The sequence below is a fragment of the Acanthaster planci genome, linkage group LG07 (assembly GCF_054643075.1).
Source record: "Acanthaster planci isolate LZ-2023a linkage group LG07, COTS_SCS, whole genome shotgun sequence".
Lineage (NCBI taxonomy): Eukaryota > Metazoa > Echinodermata > Asteroidea > Valvatida > Acanthasteridae > Acanthaster > Acanthaster planci.
In genome coordinates this window covers 16743400-16760593 of record NC_141783.1, presented here as the reverse complement: position 1 = coordinate 16760593, position 17194 = coordinate 16743400, and the positions used below count along the sequence as shown (strand labels likewise).

The 17194-nt window shown below is 41.9% G+C and overlaps 1 protein-coding gene across 3 annotated transcripts in view; it reads right to left on the bottom strand.

Moving 5' to 3' along the window:
• The window catches only part of snx14 (sorting nexin 14), a 28772-nt gene that overhangs the window by 1580 nt on the left and 9998 nt on the right, over positions 1 to 17194 (bottom strand). Inside the window, exons 15-30 of one of the 3 annotated variants that reach the window (XM_087138553.1) lie at positions 14122 to 14214; positions 10382 to 10467; positions 9724 to 9788; positions 8761 to 8960; positions 8131 to 8180; positions 7317 to 7423; positions 6767 to 6869; positions 6062 to 6102; positions 5808 to 5878; positions 5016 to 5061; positions 4373 to 4502; positions 3565 to 3658; positions 1595 to 1665; positions 1140 to 1235; positions 533 to 624; positions 206 to 262 (exon numbers count right to left, since the gene is read on the bottom strand). In XM_087138553.1, coding sequence (XP_086994679.1) covers positions 206 to 262; positions 533 to 624; positions 1140 to 1235; positions 1595 to 1665; positions 3565 to 3658; positions 4373 to 4502; positions 5016 to 5061; positions 5808 to 5878; positions 6062 to 6102; positions 6767 to 6869; positions 7317 to 7423; positions 8131 to 8180; positions 8761 to 8960; positions 9724 to 9788; positions 10382 to 10467; positions 14122 to 14214 — 1402 coding nt within the window. Of the gene's footprint in view, positions 1 to 205; positions 263 to 532; positions 625 to 1139; positions 1236 to 1594; positions 1666 to 3564; positions 3659 to 4372; positions 4503 to 5015; positions 5062 to 5807; positions 5879 to 6061; positions 6103 to 6766; positions 6870 to 7316; positions 7424 to 8130; positions 8181 to 8760; positions 8961 to 9723; positions 9789 to 10381; positions 10468 to 14121; positions 14215 to 17194 lie in introns of those variants that run through there. The other 2 variants (XM_087138554.1, XR_015425767.1) reach the window with 2 other exon arrangements.

The following is a 17194-nucleotide window of genomic DNA, read 5'->3' as shown; positions in this document are numbered from 1 at the left end:
CTGGAGACAGAAAAGCAGACAGGTATTCTTCTTGGAAAGCAAATGCAGTGCAGTTTTTAAAGTGTGTTTTCCTTTGGAAACTTCAGCAGCTATGGGCAGGGTGAGGTAATTTTTATCTAGTTCTAATTTGACTAACACAAATCAAAAAAATCTTGAGTAACACTTCAAGAAGGACACCAAGGCCTTCTTACCGGCATCAACCCACCTCTGAAAGTTCAGGAAAAGCCTCCAATATGACAATGTCAAGCAATGTGTAGGCAAGCTGGAACAAATGAAAGTAAACAAGACTGATTGAAAGTCTCACATCAAGTCATGCACAGTAAAACCGTGTAACAAAGTTCTTCTGGAGTTACGCAAGGTTCTGTAAAGAAAAGGGTGTCACTTTTCTTTCTCGGGGCCAAGCAAATTCTTGGGCCCAAATTTCTCTTTTTGTCACCCTTCACTTCACACTTTGGGATCTGGGGGAAAGAAAGGCTTAAACACTGATCAGAATGTCCAGCATAAATGAGACAGACGCAGAAAGATCACCGACCTGCTTGTTGAGTTTGGGATACTGCAAGCCGTCAAAGACAAACTGAAGACCAGCACTGAATTTATCCTCCCCAATCACCTGGTGGAGTTGCTCTGTGTACATCAAAAGGAGAAAATTGGAATTTGGAAGGAAAGTGATTAAGCATCTCGTCACTGGAAGACAACACCTGAGTCTGGGCACATGATAGGAACAGTACTTAAACAGCACTCATGTTATGTGTTTGATTTTTACATTCAAGATATTTTACGGGCACCGGGGTGCATTTGAAGCAATATATGGGACGGAGAGAACCCCCCCGCCTTTGTGTTGGTCATTGTCTGATCGGAATCTCAGGAATTCTTTACAGACTTCTAGAGGGGATGTGTTAGGTAACAGTAGTCTAGAGTGTGTATAGGGATTGGACAGGTAAGGGGGGGTACCCCTCCCTCCCATATCTTGCCTTATATACCAGGGTGATATCATTTTATATCACAAATCAAAAAGAAATACTTAAGGAAAATCACGTTACAAAATCCTGAATTAAATGACAATTTCACTGCTGTCAGTACAGCTGTGTGGAATCTACAGAATTTAATAGTTAGATTAAAAATAGGCAAGTGAGTCATACTTGGGAAGAAGTTGAGCATCCGCTGGAAGGCTTCTTCCTTCCGCAGCTGCTTCTGGGCGTCGGTTCGTGGCGGCTCGTCATCAAAGAAAAGAACATCTGGGAATCAAACAATTTCAACACCGAGAAAATTTCACAACTCGATTTCAAGAGTTGTGACTGTGTCAAGATGCCACAAAGACAGTGCTAGTTCGGGAGGTCGAATTCAGTAAACCAGGTGAGTATTCCAACAGCGTATGCTCAAAATGAAGCACCTCTGATGTACAAAGTTGGCCCTATTGAGGCAGCCACACATTGCCGCACAAACTGAACATCATCCAGCAGGCATGTTGTTCTCAAATGGCACGGTCGAGCTGGTGTGCTTTGCTCTCAATTGACTTTCGCCTTTCTAAAATTACCAAGGACTGGCTCAGTTTTGAAACATTTCACATTTTTGTTTTTGGACAGTGTCAGATTACCTCTCAGATTGTGAATGATGTCTTCCACTTGCTCCTCTGACTGCACTATCTCCAGTTTCTTGGCCAGGTAGCTGAAACGGATCAGACTGACAAGTGCATCATACAGGCATTTGGAATGGAGCTGGCTTCAAACCAGCAGCTGAAATGGATCAGACTGACAAGTGCATCATACAGGCATTTGGAATGGAGCTGGCTTCAAACCAGCAGCTGAAACGGATCACACTGACAAGTGCATCATACAGGCATTTGGAATGGAGCTGGCTTCAAACCAGCAGCTAAAACGGATCACACTGACAAGTGCATCATACAGGCATTTGGAATGGAGCTGGCTTCAAACGGATCAGACTGACAAGTGCATCATACAGGCATTTGGACTGGAGCTGGCTTCAAACCTGCAGCTGAAACGAATCAGACTGACAAGTGCATCATACAGGCATTTGGAATGGAGCTGGCTTCAAACCAGCAGCTAAAACGGATCACACTGACAAGTGCATCATACAGGCATTTGGAATGGAGCTGGCTTCAAACGGATCACACTGACAAGTGCATCATACAGGCATTTGGACTGGAGCTGGCTTCAAACCAGCAGCTGAAATGGATCACACTGACAAGTGCATCATACAGGCATTTGGAATTGGAGCTGGCTTCAAACGGATCAGACTGACAAGTGCATCATACAGGCATTTGGAATGGAGCTGGCTTCAAACCAGCAGCTGAAACGGATCACACTGACAAGTGCATCATACAGGCATTTGGAATGGAGCTGGCTTCAAACCAGCAGCTGAAACGGATCACACTGACAAGTGCATCATACAGGCATTTGGAATGGAGCTGGCTTCAAACGGATCACACTGACAAGTGCATCATACAGGCATTTGGAATGGAGCTGGCTTCAAACCAGCAGCTGAAATGGATCACACTGACAAGTGCATCATACAGGCATTTGGAATGGAGCTGGCTTCAAACCAGCAGCTGAAACGGATCACACTGACAAGTGCATCATACAGGCATTTGGAATGGAGCTGGCTTCAAACGGATCACACTGACAAGTGCATCATACAGGCATTTGGAATGGAGCTGGCTTCAAACCAGCAGCTGAAACGGATCAGACTGACATGTGCATCATACAGGCATTTGGAATGGAGCTGGCTTCAAACCAGCAGCTGAAACGGATCAGACTGACAAGTGCATCATACAGGCATTTGGAATGGAGCTGGCTTCAAACGGATCAGACTGACAAGTGCATCATACAGGCATTTGGACTGGAGCTGGCTTCAAACGGATCAGACTGACAAGTGCATCATACAGGCATTTGGACTGGAGCTGGCTTCAAACGGATCAGACTGACAAGTGCATCATACAGGCATTTGGACTGGAGCTGGCTTCAAACGGATCAGACTGACAAGTGCATCATACAGGCATTTGGAATGGAGCTGGCTTCAAACGGATCAGACTGACAAGTGCATCATACAGGCATTTGGACTGGAGCTGGCTTCAAACGGATCAGACTGACAAGTGCATCATACAGGCATTTGGAATGGAGCTGGCTTCAAACCTGCAGCTTGCCCAGTACTGTCCTGCTCCTGCTTTCAGATATTTTCACAATAAATATTCTTCTCGCTACTGCTGCTGGGCCACATAAGGTTGATGAAGTGAGAGATTCCTTCATCCTTTCATAGTCAAACATCGTACCTATCCCCTGGGAGTGCAGCAAAGACCGTCAACGGCATTTTTCCTAAGTGCACTATTTTGAATCTGGCGTAACTTGCCTTCATCATTGACCTTACCTACCTCTAGAGGAACCTTGATCCATCATAACCCTTCCACAATAATCTTTTTTTTTTTCCTTTCAATCCTGCTACCTTGTTTCATTGTCATTCTTTCAAATTATCATTTGGTTTTTACCTTAGAATTCAGTGAATTCTAGAATTTAAATTTACAGGAAAGGTGGACACATTAAATTGGGATACCTGTCAAGGAATGTCTCCAGTGAGTTCTTGAAGAGTTTCTGGAAGACAATTAGGCCCTGGTGCAGCCAAGGAGCAACATCAAATACAGCAGTGGCTGAGGAAGTAAGAAACGTTAACGACTCAAATCAAACCTTACTGACATCTATAGGGTCAGTTTCACGGAGCTGTTTGGAGTACACATATTTTTTTCTGTCCTCCTCTGTGGTTTCCTTTCAAATGACACCAACCATGTTGCTCAATTTTATCAAGTACTGCCCCTGAATCAAAACTGGAACGGGGTGATCAGTAAAAAATGTTGTGACTCCAAGACTGATATTTCATGGTGCTAGCCAAACAATGATTTGGGAACCAGTCGCATGCATCACATGCACCACAGTGTTGCTGCTGAACTTTTTGTTGAGCGTAACATTTTTGTGCACAGCAAAATTTTCATCTTCACAAACTGTTTCCTGATTCAAGAGGCAAGTCCAAAATTCCTGATTTAAGAGTTCAAAAGTTCAAAAGACAACCTGAAGCGTCAGATCTACTTTTTTCAAATATCTGCCGTACTCAAAGCATCCCCTTAACAGGCAAAGATGAGACATGTTGGTGAACATCACTTCATCATTTCAATTATGTTTATCCTGGCAGGAGCATTTTTGCACACGAGACTCATCTTGTGCCAAACACAGAGAGCTCCCACCACAGGATCATTGTTGTTTTGTAAAAGCACGGTTACGATGCTTTGTAGATCTCTCAAGGCAACAGACCAAGAATAGGGAGCTTAATATTTTCATTACGAATCTAATTTGCGCAAGAGATGACTTACCAAGATAGAGAATATAGTCAAAGATGCCATTGAGTTGTAAGTAGTTAGCCGAAGGATCTGGGTTGGGTTCTTTGAGTGTTTCTCGTACCAATGGCAGGCCGGCATTATCACCAAATACGGGACTGTCCAACTGCGACAAGAGAAAGCAAAACCAAGAATATAACAGTTTTTGAGAGCATTATGCAAACATGTTTCTCCAAATGTTTTCAGGTGTACACAGACTCATGTTGAAGACAGGTTTAGTCTTGGCAAAACTGATACCAAAATGACTTTGTGAAAGCTAATATATTGTTAAGGCAAATCTTTTCTAAAAACAGACTTTTGGCCAGAATCTCTGACAACGTGCCATCTACCAAACATTGGGTCAGAACTATGAATGTCATGTCCCAGATCTAACATGGATGTGACCCTTCTTGAAAGAATAACTTCAGAGAATATAAAACTGGGCAGGCCTTCACTCAAGTAGTTTCAGCACTCACTTTTCAAAACAGAGGCCCTTATGCCAAAAAAACAAATTTCACTGAAGATGGAATTAATAGCTCAGAGAAAACTTGACGACTCATTTCTTGTTCTTTACCCAATGAAAAAGTATGAGCAATGTAAAAATGTTGCTTGAATATGAAGATTCTGTAGGCAATCAAACCTTTTCTGCAAGGTGTTTTGCTGGGTCAACTGGTTCTTCAAGTTTTCTGTGAAGCAATGCCAAAGAATCATATCTTTAAGTAGATCAGTAATAAGAAATTCATCCTGAAATGCCAAAGTGTGCACAACTGAATATAACAACGCTGCTGATGTGAAATGACTGAAATCAACATCAACGAACATCCACTGAGCCTCAATTACAGTGAAGCAGTGCTGATTACAAGCTCAAACGGAGTTCCCAAAAGGTAATTGTTTACTTTCAGAAAACAATGCTGAGCAAATGTATCAGATAATACAAAAATTAGGTGACAACTGGTCGTAACAAAATTAGCTGCCATTCTGGCAAGTTGTCCACGTTTGGTGAAACCAACAGGTGTTCTTACATGTACTGATGACGCCATAGTTCCCTTGTGCACTTTCTTATAGAGCCATTGGGGGTCCCCAGTCATGTATCATGCACAGCACCTGCGGTGTCATCAGTGCAGAGGCCTACTGATTCTGCACCTTACAAATGCCTATGCTTGGCAGCTCAACGGAATAGGCTGGACATACACGGTGCCCATGGACTCGGGAAAAGCCTAATTCAGCTGAAATCACACTATCAACTCGGCTGATTCCAATCCTCTATTTATGCTGTGCCAAATTCTCAAGAAGATATTCATAAGATATACAGCACTTTGAGTTTGCTTACGCCTCATGTAGATGTTTGCCACGGAAGGGGGAAATTTTTTTCTGTGATTTTTTTCACCTGTGGTATGTGAACTTTGACCCCTCTACCATTTGCACCACCTACCCTGCTTTGGGTTTGGGAGCCTCGACAGATGCAATGAATGACTGCAGGAAAGGATCTAAATGTTGGCCTCGCTACAAAGAGAAACAAAAATAAGAACGCAAACAAAAAAATGAATTCCAGTGCGGAAGGGAAAAAAATGCATTCTTGAAGAATTTCAAACACTTTAAAGCCCTCTGAAACCATTTCCCATTTAAATCTTCAATGGTTAAAATTTGTTATTTACCAATGAAACAAACAGTCAGAAATGATCCTACCTCCTTGATAACTCTGTAAGACATTGTCCTCACCAATTTCCCTGCAAGCACACAAAATTTACAATTAATCATCAATCAAATCAATTAGGTTTTCAGTACAGTTTCAATTAGGGTATTTCCTAAATGTTTACAATCATCAACAGTCAATTCAGGAAATAAATGGCTTCCACAAACTGCTCACCAAGCTAAAATACAAGCAACAAAAAATAAGGATCAGGCTGGGCATGTTGACCTTAGCAGAAAAACAAAAAAACGGATGCGGCTGACAGGATGCACCAAATGACTCAAATACGAAAACTTGTCAAGATCAAGGCTTGAGAGATAGACTCCAGCAGTCAACATACAGTGCTTAGGGGTTTCAGTAGGCCAACGCTTGCATATTACAGTGCAAAAAGGGAATTGATTTGAAGAATTAAAATCAAGATGTGAGGCCTAAAAATCTCTCAATTTGTCGGTTGCGGCACAAAGCGACATATTTTTCGATGTACCACAGAGTGACGTATCTTCCACAGACTGCGCACACAAGATACGTCAGTTGAGGTGCAGTAACTACTCACAATTCGTCAGTTGAGGTGTAGCAACTACTCACGATTCGTCAGTTGAGGTGTAGCGACTACTCACGATACGTCAGTCTGTGATGCAACTGACAAATTTACTAAACTCTGTTCAGCATGGTATAGTTCCTACTCCTGGTTCCGGCCATACCTATGTTGACGTCTCCCAAGAACTTATTGACAAACTCCTCACTCTTTGTCAGGAAGCTGTAGAGGAGTTGACTGCCTCGCAGGTTGGGTTTCGTTAAGAGCGTCTACAGTGAGAACAAAAAGATTAAGACCGTAATAAAAGGAAAGAAGTAGAATACTCCATAACCTGACATTCCATCTTGACATTCCATCTCGGCATACAAAATAGAGTAGAAAATTTCTGCTGGCTAGCATAACTAACTTATTAAGTTGCCAACTCCACAAGCAAACCTACTCATTATGAAGCCTGCTTCCTCGGGATTTTTTTATTCACTGCAAGAAGAACCAACAGAATGATAAACATCACCACTGTAGTCGAGACATCTTCAGACAATCACAAGAACTACCACAAAACCTCCAGTCTGAATTCAAGTCTATTCAGAAGACCTAGGCCCAGCTGTAGACACTAGATTTGGACACAGCCTCAAGGTAACGCCACAACAAGATTAATTGGGATGGGTAGGATACATGAGGACATTTTTTTTGGGGGGGGGGAGGAGCTGAGTTCTCACCTGGAGGAATTTTTCACAGCTGTCTTTTCTCTTCTCCATGAAGTCCAGGGATCTTGAGGCAAAGGGGAGGGGCCTTTTTTGGGGCAGCTGAGCATCGTCAAATATACCTGGATTTGTCAATCCACAAGATTCATTACCACACCAGTGGAAGAAATAGACATTTAACCCTAACCCCCTGCCTACTTTGGCTAGACACCCTGCCAGATGCATCATATTGCATCATTTGTCAAAATGGCTTGCCTGCCCAATGTAACAAGATCCAACAGGTCAACTCTCCCCACGGCCCACACAGCCTGGGAGTCTATCTGTGGTTGCCAGTCACCGCAAGGTCCAAGAGTGGTATTGTTCAATGGGACTAGCTCCCATTGTCTCAACATTCTTGTGGCTGCTGTTGATTGTCTGCTTTCTCAAAGTGCATCAGACTTTTTCCATCTGATGCACGGCGTCTGGCAGGGTTAGGGTTCAAATGCATATAACAGGGGTCAATTTCACAGGTAAGCTCAGCAAACAATTAATTTAAACACAGACAATTTTTCTGAAGCTGACCAAGGTCAATAAACATGGAGTGCATTTATTTCTGGTGGCTAACTCTCTGAGATGAATTCACTACTCATGGTAAGCCTGGTTTCATTAGAAGCTCTGGGAACTTTGCTACAGTTGGTGTCAAGGAAGTGAAGATGTCCTGAATATGTTCATAAGCAAGGATTTCAGTGTTACAAACCAGAATTGCCATCATTTTTGTTACGGGCAAATATCACATTTAAACACCAGAGAGACAAGTGTAGTCAACAACTCAAATGTGAACATCTGTTACCATGGAATTCTCTCAGTTTGGTCTCCAAGACATGAAACTCATGGTATCGTCTGCAAAAGAAAAAAATCCAAGAGATCTGAAAGTGCAGCCCGAGGTATGCAGCCCGAGGTATGCATCCCTATTAAGACAACGGTTCAGACAAATTCAAGTTTCAACGTAACACTTAAAAATTCCATACAACCTTATTTTCAGATGAAGACCATATCGGTTACAAAATGGCAGTATTTTCGACTAGAGGTGAAAAATGTTATTTAGTGACAGCCATTTCTGTACCATTGTTTAAATAATTGGTTCACATTTTAAAAGCAAGACCACCTTCACACTGCGCTGGCAGTTCATGCTTAGTGTGTATTCTTTTGGCCAATCAGTTGCATGTATTGTGACTAAAGCATTTATTTGATGTCTACCAGTTAACACCAGTTAAAAATCCCTCAATTTCTTGCAAGAAAACCGTGCCACCAAACAGTGCACAACGGAAGTTAAAGTCTATCATGTATAACACTGTTTCATACCGAAATACCGTACATTGATTTGTTTGCACGGGTAAACCACTGCTACTTCAATTCCCACTCCAAGTTCTCCAATAAGGACACATGGTGCCCCCAACACTTCTTGAACTTATTTCCTGACCTTTCCACCTCCCAGGATGTCTCTTCCCCGCCTCCTTCCTTGACATCGATCCGCTGCACGGCGATGATGTACACAAAGTAATCCTTGGTGCCCTCTAGTCTGGCCTCCACCCTGGGTATGCTGACCCTCCATGCACTCATGTCATGGATTGGTGACTTCATCCCGGCCTCCTCTTCATCAGATGCAAGTTCTGCGTCTGACTGTTTCACAAGGTTGGTGAAAAAGTTGAAAAGTCAAAAAAAAATTAGTTTTTCATTCATTTCATTTTTGAAAAGGTAAGCCCAGTTTTGGCATCAAATGATAAACATCTGACTTTTGAAATGGACAAGATATTTTGGCTGAATTAAAACAACTCTTGAAAGTCATTTGTACAATACTTGTACAGTATCTATAACCACAACCTCATGTTTTGCAACACTCCAGAGCACTATTACAGAGTGATATTTGCCACAATACAGGCCAAGTTCAAGTTAACCACATGGTCCACCTCCACAGACTTGCTGGACATTGTGTGTGCTTACAGAACAAATGGGGGGATAAGACATGTATTCATATGTCCACCATACCGAGGCTCGGGGAACAGTCGATGGTTCAACCCTTCAACGGCCCCAACGAGAACAGATTGCCTTTGTGTTGACATAGCCTCCAGTGAGAACTCAACTGGAGACCTGTCACGGTGGTTAAGGGAGACAACCAACTTTCTGAGAAATAATCCATCCTCACTGGCGACTGGTCAATGTCACCTCAGCTAGTGTCAAATGCTGTTGCTGTTACATCTTTCATCCTCAATCTCTCTTTTGAGATGAGAGGTTATCTGAAGTACTTTTATGCAAATAAGACACTGTCACATGCTAGTGGAGTATCAAATGAATGGGTTATTTTTACAGATGCACCAAGAATAAAAAAGTCTACACATCTCCAAATGGGTCTTGATTCCAGGTTGGGCATTTCTGACTAACTTACTGTTGGCTGGCTGGATTCAGACTCGGCAATATCCAACGATGACATGCTTGCGGTATCACTATCGGCTAGATCCAGAGTAATTCAATGGAGTTACAGTTAATGAAGAAAACAGCAAAAGAATTTGTTTTGACTTATGCCGGAAAAGCTTAACCCTAACAGTCCTCAATCCTTCACCTGTTGGAGGGTTGAGGACCGTTAGGGTTAATGTTTGAGCAACAGGAAGGAGCTTTAAGGAAAACAAGAAGGCCCACAAGTATGGAGGGACAAGCTCAAATCTAACAGGAGAGATTTCATATTTGCCGGATTTTATAAATAGGGTTCCTGCACATAAAGGACTATTAAATTCCATGACTTTTCCATGACCAAATTATGAAAATCCTTAACCAAATATCGCAATTTCTTGGACTATTCGACCTTTTAGGTTGCAAATACAATCACAGATTTTATGCGCTTATTTCTGATAATAGAAATCCCACAGTGTTTTATGACTTCCATGACAAAATTCAATGACTTTTAAATGACTTCAGTCATTTGTACAAAATTCCATGACTTTTCCAGGCCTGAAAAAGGAAAAACAAATTTCCATGACTTTTCCAGGCCACAGGAACCCTGTATAAAGTACCATCCATGTATTTTTGTTTAAACTAGAAGGGTTTACCATTTGAGCTGCGGAACACTCCTTTGATTTTACTCCCAAGTCTATGCATAGCTGCGATGGGATCACTAGACCGCTTCACGACAACCCTTCAGAAAGGACGAAAGAAATCCTCCAGTCAAACACAACAGGATTCATTTCATATCAACAGGGTGAAGACGGATGACTCTTTGATCTGGTACAGATTTTTTTGGACTGATAATCGGTGCAAGGGATGTCCGACAGGATTGAAGGCTAGCAGCAATTTTATCCTAAATCAAAATAGGGTATCTTTTAAAAAAGCATTGGGGGCCTTTTTATGGCAGAAAAAAATGTATTTATAACAAGTTTCAGTTTCACAATGGCTCAGAAAATCTTTAGAAAGTTTTTTCAGATAATTTAAGGGGAAGTTTCAATACCTTTTCAGGATTACGGTAAATATAACTGATCAAGAATGCAATATACCGATTCTCCAAAATGCAATCATTTCTGAGAAAGTATAATTTTGCAAAATGCAAAAGCCAATTTTACAGCTCCAATCCCAGAGCACATGGAAATATCTTATATGGGCAATGTCCAATGTACATTCCTAAAATGCACAAGAATTTTTAAAGATTCAAAACTGCAAAGCCTTGGAAAGAAAAGGCCCTTGAAAATAGATGTGTAAAAGGTCTGTTTACAACATGACATGAAGCAAACATTATATCCATCTATGACAATAAAAAACACATCTCATGCTCAGACGACTGGATCATATTCAGAAGTTCCAAGTGAAAACAATCCAACCATGATAAACTCTTGACAAAACCTTAGAAGCAAAACCTTAGAAGCTGTCAAGCTTGAAGAAAATTTGGGCTGCACTTCATTATTGAAAAAAAAAGCAACATAGGCGTGTTACCAAAAGTACAGCTGCAAGTCTGAACAGACCATCAGATGCTAGCAATATCCCACCGCCCACAATATCAAACTCTTGCAAATTTCCACAGAGGGTTGGAAACAAATTTCAACAGGTACTCAGAAAAATTTGCAAAAACAAATTCTTTTTTGGGGGGGGGTGCGATGGAGGCAAGATAGTGTTTCTGGGAGCGAGGAGACCGTGGACTCGGTGCAAGTACATGTCGCTCTTCATGCTAAAAAAGCACACACTGGTTTGCACTTGAGCCATACAGTGTCAGAGCAAAACTCATTGTCATATCTATGAGTAAAGTGTTGAGCCTGTCGGTTCACGGGTGCCACATGCAGGACACCAGTGCCATTCAAAGGCTGGCCTAGTGTCTGTCTCCATCCATGCTGCATGGAGCCCACGGCACCCCAATCTCCCAGACAAACAACAATCTATGGCCGTTTTCAAAAGTCTTTCGGAGGCTGTGGCCCTGTCTGTTGTCAGCCAGAGCCCACATCTATGTATGCCTGGACCAGACTCTCAATACAGGTATCATATAGGACCTATATCTGCAAGGTTTCATATAGGACCTATATCTGCAAGGTATCATATAGGACCTATATCTGCAACATCCAATGTACACATGAACACAAAAACACAGGTTCACAAACAATGCTTCAACTACCACTGAAAACCATAACTTATGACAGTTGCTGGGAGTTGGCATTCTACCATACACTACGACACCAAAACAGGGATGAGATTGACCAATGATAAAAATAGCTGAAAACAGCCAAAAAAAGGCATAAAGAAGCGCTACTGTGATAATCTCCTATACTTCTGTACACAGCCGGTGACGGAAAAAAGCTGAACTCCGGAACAAAAAAAGCTGATATCAGCTAAAAAGCTGAGAAATCTCATCCCTGCACTTTCCTTATGATCAAGCATTTCACCACCAATGACACAAAACACAATACCTCCCACACATTAGTGAACCAATGTCACACAGGCTAGGCTACCACTTTTTACCACTCTGAACAAGGTCTGAATGCAAGGAAGAGGGGTTAGTCATTACATACAGAAATACAAGTTGCAATCAACAATTCTCTTGCTAAACCGAAGGTTTTCCTATTACTAAAAGAGTACACATACATGAAAACTACAGTGCCTTTGTTGTGACCAAGAGTACAACTAATTCCTTAACCCTAACAGTCCTCAGTCCTCCAACAGGTGAAAGATTGAGGACTGTTTGGGTTAGGCTACTTCAAGTCTCTTCCGTTTGGCCGATAGGGCTCTCTCACTGACCAATTTGACCAGGCGAACATCTGCCACTGTTGCAGGCAATAGACAACATACCTGGCACACTGTTTTGAGGTAAGCAAGCCTCCAATGCCTTGATGAATGGCACAATATACATGTACATGTAATGCTGATGACTTGACATGATAACAACTGCACATGGTGAAGTGGGTAATTATCATGCCATTCACATGGCAAAGTGGGTAATTATCATGCCATTCACATGGCAAAGTGGGTAATTATCATGCCATTCACATGGCAAAGTGGGTAATTATCATGCCATTCACATGGCAAAGTGGGTAATTGTCATGCCATTCACATGGCAAAGGGGGTAATTATTACGCCATTCACATGGCAAAGTGGGTAATTATCATGCCATTCACACGGCAAAGTGGGTAATTATTATGCCATTCACATGGCAAAGTGGGTAATTATCATGCCATTCACATGGCAAAGTGGGAAATTATCATGCCATTCACATGGCAAAGTGGGAAATTATCATGCCATTCACATGGCAAAGTGGGTAATTATCATGCCATTCACATGGCAAAGTGGGTAATTATCATGTCATTCACATGGCAAAGTGGGTAATTGTCATGCCATTCACATGGCAAAGGGGGTAATTATTACGCCATTCACACGGCAAAGTGGGTAATTATCATGCCATTCACATGGCAAAGTGGGTAATTATCATGCCATTCACATGGCAAAGTGGGTAATTATTATGCCATTCACATGGCAAAGTGGGTAATTATCATGCCATTCACATGGCAAAGTGGGTAATTATCATGCCATTCACATGGCAAAGTGGGTAATTATGCCATTCACATGGCAAAGTGGATAATTATCATGCCATTCACATGGCAAAGTGGGTAATTATCATGCCATTCACATGGCAAAGTGGGTAATTATCATGCCATTCACATGGCAAAGTGGATAATTATCATGCCATTCACATGGCAAAGTGGGTAATTATCATGCCATTCACATGGCAAAGTGGGTAATTATTATGCCATTCACATGGCAAAGTGGGTAATTATCATGCCATTCACATGGCAAAGTGGGTAATTATCATGCCATTCACATGGCAAAGTGGGTAATTATCATGCCATTCACATGGCAAAGTGGGTAATTATCATGCCATTCACATGGCAAAGTGGGTAATTATTATGCCATTCACATGGCAAAGTGGGTAATTATTATGCCATTTGATGAAGAATTCACATTTACTTAACCTTATGTGAAAATAAGACTGTCTAGATTACAACCTACAACATATAATGTCTGACCAAACATTTGCCTACTGCAATGGTGGCCATTTTGGTGAAACTGTGAGGTCACATGACTTTCTGGCATCATTTGATCAGACCCTGTTGTTTTCCTTCTAGGGAAAAGAGAGATTATTGCATTTCCAGGATGGCTAGATCTACTCTCAGGAATCATGCATATTCATATTCAGTTCATGAATATGCATAAAGCAGCAAAGAAAAGCCCTCCCTATGTCCTCCTGTTTCTTTACACCATACCGTACAAGCATGCACTGTCAGATTTAGTGAACAAAAACCAAGTTGGTGTGGCATACTTGATTGAGTTGGCAGCCCGCTGTGGAGGAGGCGTGGCAGGCTGTGAGGTCGGCAAAGTGGGTAGGACAGGCGATGGAAGCTCCTGATCAGGGCTTCTCACAGTAAGAAGCATTAAAAAAAGAGACCAAGGTCTCGCACAAATGAAAGACATAAATTCAAACAGGAATTTTTTTTTTTATGAACTCGACCAAAAACCTGGTGCTTTATGTGCAGTGACTTTTCCCAAAATGTCTCCTGAAAGAGCATGCTGACCAAAGTAGTTACAAACTTGTCTGTAACGCATTATGATGTCTATTCGTGTTTTATTAATAATCATGAATGTTCAAGTGACACTGTGGAGATACGTTCAACAACCATCATGATCCCTGTGAGTGCAGACTTGCAGATTCCGATGATCCAATGGTGTAAACATTTCACAGGTGTGAGATGCATCCAAACCTGCCCAACGATATAATCCGCATAAAAACACACTTAACCACTTCGTGCCGGGGCATTTTTCAATGTTGATGATGCTGGGCCGGCATGACTATCATTTTTTCCATTTTCAAAATCCTTCAAAAATTCATCATTTCATTTAACGGTCGTTTATAGCCGCACGAAGTTATCTTTAAGCAGTACTCTAAGTTGACAGGTGACCTTCATTGACGCCCGAGTATTTCAGCAAGGCCTGCAGCCTTGTAAACAGAGCCCAGATTGTGAGGTGTTATGTAACTTTCTTTTGTTCACGAACCTGGCTCAGTGCACTGCTGACCTCTTTTCAATAGGGGCCAGATTAGCGTGCAGCGGTGCTGTGTGGCTCATCGCTGCGGTGGTGGAGCGCTTTTGTCCCCGGTGGTAATCTGCTTGCTCTCAATGCCCCAAACCCTGGTATAGGGTTTCAAAACAAGGCTGGATTATCACCACTTTTGAGAGTGAAAAATGCCCGTAATGCCCAGCAGCCTGGTCTTTTGTTCGGAGTACGGTCTTTTGTTACAGGGCCCTGTTTCCTTTGTCCGAGTTCGGAGACCCTGGCCACCCATATAAACCATACGTCTCCGATCCCGGAGTCCCCGGCAGGAAGTGGTTAAGAAAACTTACATTTTTCACACAACCACTTGAGAGTCTGCACAAGTACCAATTAGGCACTTCAAACAGCAAAAGCTTTCTTCATTGCAAATGAAGCTATTTCTAGAGAACATCTTAAGTAAGACATGGTCTGAGGAAGCCTGGATTTCAAATAAACAAGTGGATGTCTGGTCCAGAACCACTGTAAAACTCTGCTGCTACAATTAACGCTTGGATTGTACAAAATTCTCTCAACCCTGCACTGGAACTAAATTGCAAGGTTTCATTGCTGGCGCCTGGCAGCACTTCTGCCATGTTGTCGATGAGAGAGTGTTTAACTCTATGAATATGTAACAGACACAGTGAGTGGAAGATTTTTGTCGTAGGTCTGGACCTCCACCAAAACAACTCAAGGACTCACCAGGAATCATGTTCACTCTCAAGCGTTGTGTCCTTTCACACGATGACACTTTGTAAGATTTCTCAAGCATGAGATAATTTCTCAAGCCTCTCAAGTTTTTTGGAGGGTTGAAACTTCTGAAGTTTAAATATGGCTTTTTAAGTTTACCTCCAGGTAAGGCCTTGTCTCTTTAAGAAACACCCGGCTACATTTATACTGACTCTGACGGTTTAATTGCTACCTCACTCTGCTAAGCATTGTGACACATCAGTCACTGAATACACAAAATCCTTAACTCAATAACTAACTATAACACCACAAGAACATTTCTTACCAAGCTGTCATTTTCCTCTCATTGAACTTGTTAAGGGGCCATGTTTAACATGTTGTTCAACAAGTAAGCTTTACCTTTTTTCTGTAACTCAACAGATGTTGGCGCAGGTAAGTCTCATTTGATAAAAAACGAAAAGCCTGTGAAAAGTTCTCAGCCAAGTTTTGAGAGGGTTTTGTTCTGAAAATTTCATTTTTAGACAACTGTATGATCTTCTAAAGTCATGAATTCATTCTGCACATTCATCATTCAGTGTTCATGCTCTCTAGCTTCGCTCATACCTAAAGAGGCAGTAAATGTGTACTCCAAAACCATTCAACTACAGCACTGAGGTACGGCCAAAATGATTACTAACTGGGACATGTTGTCGGAAACAAATACACCCATTTCAGGTCAAATGACCTCAAGTCACTGTCAAATAAGCAGTCCACAGCAATGACAAAGGAACGTCTTTGTCGCAGTTCATTTGCACAACTTCTGACTTGACGTTAGCTTAGAAGACTTATGATGGACTTCCAAGGACCTGCAATGGCCTTGCAAGGACATGACTATAAGACTGCATTAGACTGCTCTGTGCCGACATGATCAGCTACTTCACACTACCGAGTGACAAGTGAACCAGTTACAGCCAAGCCACAACTACAGTGACATCCATCACTGAAAACTTTGTGACAGTGACTAAAACTTTGTCTCTGCCCTTTGACGCTAGAACATACAAATATTGTGGGATACTATCACCAGTCAACGTAAATAGTGGAATTGGACAAAATACACGTACCCTTCGACCATGAGTAAAACACTCGGTTTAAAAGTATGCAGTAAATGTAATGGCCCAGATGTAGTCAGCTAACAGTCCTATGAAGTGCATGTGACGGACCAATGTGTTTATGACATGAAGCAAACAGTGAAATTGTCAAGTACAATGTCAAGAATGTACAATGAACCTGTCCAGTGCAATATTAGTATGACTGGAATGTGATTTACCGTTTCAGTCAAAAGTGATTAGTATGTACTGAGTGAATTAACAGCAGCTTTGTGTATTTTACGACCCTAACCCTCTCACATCCGTCAAACTCCAGGTTTTGAAGGATTTTGCAGGATAGACGCAGGCAGAGCCTAATCATTTTTTTACTTTGAATGGGGCGTGATGCCCCTGGGATGCTTTCATACAAAGGCTGCGTCACAGGGTTCTGGCGCAATGAATAACTTGAGAGGATTTGGGTCACGTTCTTGCAAAAATTGTGCAGTGTGTCAGGGTGATGCACTGCAGCTGTGCATCATGGGAAGGTACAATATG